Genomic DNA, 8,800 nt, shown 5'->3' with positions numbered 1-8,800 from the left:
TTATTATATTTCGAAAACACCACAGTTTTCATGCAGCTCATACCATATTATTTTGTTGTATTATTTCCGCCACACCTTAAATGCCGGTCCCTGAAAATATTGTCTGATATAAACCGGTCCGTGGGGCAAAAAAGGTTGGGGACCCCTGCTCTAATAGACATAGCGCCCTGAGTAGTCAAACGGAGCGTCATCAACTTAAGACAAGTAAACCTGACTTTTTGGTTATCATAAAAAGCAGGTGGCAAGTGACATTAAGTCAGTTGTTAACTTCGGAGCCGATTTGAACCATCTTGCTAACCAAACCAGCAGCACCCATTGAGGCAGGCAGACAGTCTATCAGAATTCAAGTGGGGGGGACTTGCCGCATGTTGTAATTAAGTGCCATGCACACAAAGATCTTACTGTGTATAAAGTTATGACAATCAAGCCTTTACCTATGATAATCATTTGTGTTTTGTTTTAAATTTGATTTTCATAATTGATCATTGTGTGAAATTTATTGCAGTTTTTTGTTTGTTTTGTTGTTGTTTTTCGTTAAAACTCATCGTCACACTTAACCCCCCTATCAGGCGTACAATAATTCCCTTTCCAAATCCTTTACAATTGTTAATGTGCCTTTTCCAAATCACTTTCTTAAGGCTTCTATTTGGTTGTCGGACCACCTGTTAAATTTATTTCCGCCACACCTTAAATGCCGGTCCCTGAAAATATTGTCTGATATAAACCGGTCCGTGGGGCAAAAAAGGTTGGGGACCCCTGCTCTAATAGACATAGCGCCCTGAGTAGTCAAACGGAGCGTCATCAACTTAAGACAAGTAAACCTGACTTTTTGGTTATCATAAAAAGCAGGTGGCAAGTGACATTAAGTCAGTTGTTAACTTTGGAGCCGATTTGAACCATCTTGCTAACCAAACCAGCAGCACCCATTGAGGCAGGCAGACAGTCTATCAGAATTCAAGTGGGGGGGACTTGCCGCATGTTGTAATTAAGTGCCATGCACACAAAGATCTTACTGTGTATAAAGTTATGACAATCAAGCCTTTACCTATGATAATCATTTGTGTTTTGTTTTAAATTTGATTTTCATAATTGATCATTGTGTGAAATTTATTGCAGTTTTTTGTTTGTTTTGTTGTTGTTTTTCGTTAAAACTCATCGTCACACTTAACCCCCCTATCAGGCGTACAATAATTCCCTTTCCAAATCCTTTACAATTGTTAATGTGCCTTTTCCAAATCACTTTCTTAAGGCTTCTATTGGTTGTCGGACCACCTGTTAAATTTTTTTTTTTTTTAAATCTACACAATTTGCACGTGTGTGTGGACATCATACGTATGCTCAATGTTATAAATATTGTCCTTTTTCGATATGTCCTACTCCTTTCCATACAAATACTAAATATGATCTTTTATGTTGCCCTGTTGTACGTATTATTAATGTGGCAGGTGACATGCGGTGAATCTAAAAATTGGTTTCACACTAATCTACTGCAATATTTGTTGTAACGAATGAATAATAGTAATACTCAGACTTACTGTAATATTTTCTATTAACCTCTACTGGGCCTTGTTTGTGTTTGCATCCGGAGCTCCTTTTGCTGGCAATGCTGCCTAATCACTTTTATAATAAACCTTGGGGATCAAGACACTCATCACACAATAGCATTTTTTCTGCAATAAAAACAAAACATCCTTCGCAAGTTCCCATAAATGGGGGACAGTTGCAAGTTGCTTTGCTTTAACTTTTTTATCCAATTCATCCCAAACCAGCTCGATGGGGTTCCAGTCTGAAGACTGTGCCTATTTTGCAATTTTGCATTATTCGGAAACGTTTTTTTTTTTTTTTTTACCTCTGGCAATTACTCACTGAACTTGAAACGCTTGACATTCAATTAAAAAAAAGGGGAAAACTCGGCATTCTAGAATTTTTGTAATATTGCAGAAATTAATGTTCAATGCCATTACTGTAATATTACTTGGATATCATGAAGTTGTTGACAATAGAAACTAATTTCAGTATTTTATCAATGGGCGAATTAGGAACTTATTTTAACGCCCAAAATACATCGAAATCAAAACAAAAGCTAAACCAATATTTATACAGCCCATTTAATGCAAAAAAAAATATTTTGGTTTTTAAATAAAAGCATAATAATAACGAACTATTCAAGATATCAATCATAACAATATTGTTTTAAATGTAATGTAAAACATTGATACTGTCTTATGGTCTTCCAAAATATTGAAAAACGACAATTATGCTTCTGTATGTGGCTGATAATATAGTATGACGAAAGATTTTAAGTGAGAACACGCTTTCTATCAACGTTTTAGTGCGATAAAAATGACACTTTTAATCATAAGCAGATGAAAAGACAAATGTTTTTTCAAGAAAAAAACGGTGACACGAGGCTCAAGAATGATTGGATTTGTGCAAGCTGTCCCTGTTCCAGGGCAATCAGTAGACTCTCGTAGAACTCTTCAAATTGCACTTACATCCATCGGTTTTGATTGCTCTTTAATCCACCTCTATTGACTGTAATATCAGCAATCACGTTGCTGCAAATGCTGATTGTCATCGCGTGAGCTGTGCACTGCTGTCCTACAATGGCAGTGGAGTAAAGGGGGGCGGGGGAGGAAACGCAGCTGTCTGGGCTGCGAGGCCTTACAACGCCCATTAGCATGAAGCAGATCCGTGTGAGATCTCCTGCTGGCTGAAAGTGATCCCTCGGCCTGGCCGCTGTCCCAGATCGGCGCACTCACTCACACACACACACACACACACACACACACACACACACACACACACACACACACACACACACACACACACACACGCGCGCACACACGCACACACACACATCGCACACGTGCAGAAAAATGTGTAACACACACTTTAAGAAAAACGTCAAAGTGTGAGCGGACAAACATTTGTGAGCTTTACATGAATTCCTTCGCCGCTTTCCAGCTGCTTCACATATTTTGCACACTTTGTGTCTCGGCCACTTTGTCTCTCGACGTGGAGCCGGAGCCAGCAGGTAGAGGTGCTTGATGAATGCCTCGTTAAATCAGCCTGTGGCTCTCAGCATGCGCATAACACACTGGCTGACTGTATGTGCTTGTGTGTGGCCGTGTGTGTGTGTGTGTGTGTGTGTGTGTGTGTGTGTGTGTGTGTGTGTGTGTGTGTGTGTGTGTGTGTGTGTGTGTCTGTCTGTCTCTCTCTGGTGTGTTTATGTGCAGCTTGACGGAAAGGGCCCAGCTCCTGAAAAACGTCTTCAAGAAGAGCACTGTGAGTCTGTACCGTTCGGAGTCCATGCAGCAGAACCTGCTACGTGAGTTACTCAACATTCTGGTCTTTTTCTGGTATAATTTCCTTTTTCATGGAAAAGTCCAAGTAAAGTGGGCTACACACATAGTTTTTATTTTTATTTTTTAACTCTTAAAATATGAGAGACCCAATTCAAAATGAGGCACGTGTTCTCACTGCTCTGTGTGTGCGGTGTACTCAAGATGACCAACACAGCACACATCAGCATATGCCCCGACAATGTTCCAAACCAGATGGCAGTTGTAGTACCAAGGTTGACCTGTGAGAGGCAGCCTTGTACCAAAGGGCATCCAAACTGCCAGAAAATAGTGATAATTGACTTTTTTTGAGGAACGAGACATCACATTGTTTGCTTTGTGTCACGGGCCAAAGTTTAAAAGACAAGTAAGAAAAAAAAAGCCATATTAGTACCGTAATGCTCTTGCATATGAGCAAGGAGAGTTACCATTCACGCTTTGTGTCTGCCTCAATTTCCGGAATTAAACAAAAAAAAAAAAAACAAGCGTGTGTGTGTGTGTGTGCGCGCGCGCGTGCGTGTGTGTGTGTGATAGAAAAACAAATTGTACAAAAACTAGTATGAATGCAGTTTTCATCCTGTATTGTGCTCTTTATATTTAAAAATACATCACAACAAACAATGAAACGAAAGAGACAAGACTTCACCTTTGGTATTCAGTAGTTGGTTTTACATTACTACCACTCGTCTTCCACCTCGTTTTAGTTTTTACATGTCAGCAAAACTCGGGTATCACGTTGGCAGGCGTGGGTTTGATTTTCTTTCTTTGGTGTGTTGTCTCCTCTGTTTGATCATTTTGTTTCTGTTTGTCTCATAGGTGGGGATGAGGCACTTGTTGTGTGATTGTTTTGAGTACTCAGACCTCACCTTTTAAAGCCTCCGTCCCCCGCTTTCATAGCTCCTCAAAAAAACAAATAGTTGTTCCTCCTCCCATCTTTTTTTTTCTCTGCTTATTTTTCCTTCCCCCTCGTTTGACTGCTGTGTCCTCAATTAGCAAGAGCGCGGCAATTTGTAAAATGATGAAATGTTGCGTTGTTATCCTTCCCACCCCTGCCCCACAATGCACTCGCCACAGCACACTCCTTTGAGTTGGCCTGCAGGTACTGAGCGGCTCTTTGGACATGCGAAGGTGAGACTGTTAGGAACCATTAGCTTAGATGACACTTAGTTATTTTGGTATGCCTTTAAAATTTTCTTAAGGAGTATATATACTCTTTGTTTATCACCGTAAATTTCATCAGGGCAGCCACTCAGTTCAGATTTATGTGCGAATGCTAAATCCAAGCCTTTTTTTTTTTTTTGGTTACCATGAGCATGACTCAGCTCAAAATTCTCACACACTGCCCCAAAATCCAAAACACAAACACTCCAATTGTTTGTAAGTGTGCTCAAACATATTTTGTGGGTGTAATTAATAATCTGTTGTGTTGCAATACTCTTTTTATCTTGGATGATGTGAGTTTGGCCAAGAGCTGATAGCGTCTCGTCAGCTTCAAATTAAGCAGCTCGACTGTCGTCTTCTCATGAAAATCATCTGAAGGCTTCTTGTTAATGGAGTTATTTTTAGTGTGTGTCAAAATTAAATACATAAAGAGTCAAGTTTTCTCCGGTTACTCCTGTTTTTCCCTGCATTTAAAAAAATGCATTTTAGGTTAATTGAAGACTAAACATTGTTCTTGGGTTTGAATGTGAATAATTGTCTGTGTGTGCCCTGCGATTTAATGGCAACCATTCAAGGGTGTTTCCAGTCTTTTGCCTTTAAGTCAGCTGTGATAGCGTGCAGCTCACCTGCGAGTCTCAAAGAGGACTCTAAATGTCTGGAAAATGGATAAAAGTATTTATTTCATTGACTTCATATTCATTTCATTTTGGCACAAGAGAAAAAAAACATTCATGCTTGTTTGTTTTGTCGTTTAAAGTCATTATCGTAACTTCCTTCAATGTTTAACTCATTTTATTCCGTTTGGCAGATGGCTACGCCTTTTCCCAAGATGAGAACGGAGTGGTGTCGCAGTCGGAGGTGATCCGAGCGTACGACACCACCAAGCAGAGGACCAGAGAGTGGTGAGCGACGGCCGTTCCGAAGCAGGAAGAGCTCTTCGCACTTTCTTCTTTTTGGGAATTTTTAGTACTCTGAACATGACCGCCTACAGACAAGAATGGAATCATATATTCTTTTGCGAAAGGGAACAAAGGAATTGTGTTCTATTATTGAGCACGGTGCTTTTCTTCGCAAAACTGAGCGGGGCGTCTCTTCACTCTTCAGTTAATGAGAAAATGAAAGCGGTTATTAGCGCGAAACCAAAACGACAAAAATAATTGCAGCCAACTAAAACTGTTTATTGTGAAGTTTAACAATCCACAAAGCCAAGATTTGAAGTGGTGTCAGATTGCCAAAGAGCAGTCGTAAATACAATCTTCCAAGTACTCGTGAATTCGGAAAACACGTCGTGAGCACCACTCTCCTTTTAATGACTTTTTTTTTTTAAAGCAGCAAATGTACCATGTCGTGTGTAAAAGCCTTACATCTGCATCATGCCTTCACAAAACAACTCCTTTTTAGTTCCTCACGTAATGTAGACAGTGTGCCTGCTTTTAGTTTGTGGCCTAGTCGCGTTTCCACCTTTTTGACTCCAAGCCCCTGATGGACGACCGCATTCCACACGTCACATTCACAAAGGTGCCTACGTTTCCATCACGGAGGAACGAGCTCGCGTCACAGATAGCTGTCGAGGCACACACATTGAGGAAAAATAAATAGATAGCTAAAAAAAAAAATGGATATATAGAGAGATAGATAGATACATATTCCAGACAGCGGTGATAGCGTTTCCCTGACAACAGAGATTTGAACCCTTCCGACATAAGTGCCATTAGCTTCAAAGAGAGAGAAATATTAACCCAGGACACCCCACACCAGTATCAAAATAATGTTGTCTCTATAATTATTCTTTTGTGGATTTGTATTTTTATATTTGGAGATGTACGCATTTTGCATTGACTGGCTTTGTAAAACTGATCGTCTGCAACTTTTGTCCACCGCCGGGGACGGAGCGAATGAAGACACTGAGCTTTCTTAAACGTCTCGTTTCTGTAACCTTAATATTGTTACTGCTTGATTTATTTATAACTGGACTTAATACTTCATGTCTGTGCGATGGCTTTCTTCTCCCTATGGGAGATATGACTTTTGACTGTGGTAGTTGGGTGTAAGTGTGTTGGGTTGATGCCTGCATGTGCACGTGGCGTATGAGGTGTGTGAGCGTATGTGTGACCTCCTGTGTTCATTTTTGTGTGCATTGCATGTCTGTCTACTACGCAGGAATATGAAAGCCTCACTGAAAAGAAAAGGAGAGTTATGAGGAACATATATTATTACAATGAAGCCGTACTTGCTGAGTGAAATAAGTCAGAATGTTGCAAAAATTCAGCAACTTCAGTCCTGCAGCGGCTTAGAATGCGCGCTAGTCTGTCACGAATGTATTGCACGAGTAAAGTCGTACAAAGTAATTTCGGCACATATTAATATGGAAAAACACCTCGAGGCCATCAATATGAAGAATGCCACGGTAAGTTAGCATGACGACATCTTGCGCTGCGCAAACTGGTTCATTGCGCGCCGTTGAACCCTTCTAAACCTTCACATGCGAGGAATGTCGCGAACCGAGGACCCCCTCAAAAGTACAAAGTGGTATCGTTTATGAGCGAAAAGTAAGTCGTAACATTACAGAATAAGTGTTCTTCACCCCCCCAAAAAAGTTTAACTTTACAAGAAATTGTCTTATTTTAACAGGAAAACTTCATATTACAAGACTTATTTGCAACTATCCCGAATAAGGTTGTAATGCCAAGGCAGTGAACTCGTAAAATGATGTAAAAACAGTCCTAACGTCACAGGAATGAAACTGACGAGAATTTACACGGGAGACTTCCAAAATACTTTCTTGTAAAAGTGACTTTTTCCCTGAAGTAATGCTTGCAAAATTAAGATTTTTTTTAGTAAATTTGAACAATCCCCCCCCCCGACCCCCAAAATGACCATATTCTCATACGAAAAATACCAGCTCATAACTTATATGACTTTTTTTCCATAAAATTGGGAAATAACTTTTTTCTTAATTATCGGACTGTCATAAAAATGTGGTCGTTTATATCCATTCATGATTCCAATCGGGTAAATTAGGACTTGAGTCGCATAAAATGCAGACTTAATTTTCATGAGACTGAATTTTTCTTTTCAGTGTGGCCCTAATACTTCATTGTAATCCTTTACGCAAGATGACGAGTTCTTTCCCCTGGAGTGTTTCTGAAGTACAAATGTTTGTTTGTCTACATATAAATGTGCGTGTTGATGCTAGCCTATACGTCGTCCACGTGCACGAGCTCAGCTTTAGCTCCAATGTTCTCTCGTGTGCTGATGCATGGCCCGTGTGGATGGGATTGTTTGCGTGTATTGTTGACTTTTTGATGTGTGCGAGATCCCGACGCTCCACGGGCTTCGACCGAAAGTGTCACACGATGCACTCTCGATGTAACTTTTTTCCCCCGTCACGGTTACTGTCCCTTTTTGGGTTCAACGATGTTTGTGACTCGCTTCACCTGAAAGCTTGAATTGCTTTGAAGTTGTCAATTGTACTCTGAATGTGAACGTTGTTGTCTGCGTTTTTTTAATTTTTTTTTTTTTAATCTAAGTTGTGCACTGCATGAGTGGATAACACAAACTTGTACCACTTCACTTTACAAGATGGGGAAAAAAAAACTTGATTTACTTGATTTAACTTTTCTTTATTTTGATGATTGTTGTGCATGTTGGGACTGCAAATGTATAAGTGTTGTCTTTTACAGTCCGCGAAGGACAACTGAAATAAACTTTACATTCATGGAGGAACAACCGCCACCCTTCCATTGTTTTTTTTTGGGGGGGGGTGTTATTGTTATTATGTAAGTGCACTTCGATGGTGACAGAGAGGATATTCAGGAATAAACAGGAAAAGGCGGACGGACTCTCCGGTGGTTGGAGATGGCCCCAAATATTTCCGTTACACCGATAAACATGGATATACTGTTTCAAAGTCCACTGCAGTTTTATGTTTTACTAAATGAGTTGAGACTTTTGGCTTTGTTTAAGCATTTTGCACTCTGATGACACTCTTGCCCCATGTGGCCCTGTCTGAGATGATCAAGATGCTTTTCGGTGAGCCATTTGTTCTTGCTAAAGCGGATGAAGGGTGAGGAACGTTTTCCCTATCAGGGGCCATTTCAGTTTTTATAAAGACGAGGGCCAAACCAAATCACTGAAAAAAAAAAAACTATGATGCAACAATCAGACAAATGTTTATTATTTATCATATGAGCATTTGTAAGTTACATGATTTGGGGATCTTCGAACAGTTTTTAGAATTCCACAATCTGGACGTGCTCAAATTCTCTCATAGAGATTGTGCATAGAGGTTTTAA

General features: G+C 40.0%; 1 protein-coding gene across 6 annotated transcripts in view; it reads left to right on the top strand.

Moving 5' to 3' along the window:
• Positions 1 to 8,234, top strand: part of atp8a1 (ATPase phospholipid transporting 8A1) — a 116,091-nt gene extending 107,857 nt beyond the window's left edge. For all 6 annotated transcript variants that reach the window (XM_019869885.1, XM_019869883.1, XM_019869884.1 and 3 more), the window contains 2 exons: positions 3,240 to 3,331; positions 5,314 to 8,234. In XM_019869885.1, the coding sequence (XP_019725444.1) occupies positions 3,240 to 3,331; positions 5,314 to 5,411 (190 nt within the window). In that variant the 3' untranslated portion in view covers positions 5,412 to 8,234. The remainder of the gene's footprint in view (positions 1 to 3,239; positions 3,332 to 5,313) is intronic.
• Positions 8,235 to 8,800: the final 566 nt, after the last annotated feature.

This window comes from Hippocampus comes, unplaced genomic scaffold (genome assembly GCF_001891065.2).
Source record: "Hippocampus comes isolate QL1 unplaced genomic scaffold, H_comes_QL1_v1.1 scaffold9, whole genome shotgun sequence".
Classification (NCBI taxonomy): Eukaryota; Metazoa; Chordata; class Actinopteri; order Syngnathiformes; family Syngnathidae; genus Hippocampus; species Hippocampus comes.
Note: the sequence above shows the minus strand (reverse complement) of the source record. Positions and strands in the feature narration are given on the sequence as shown.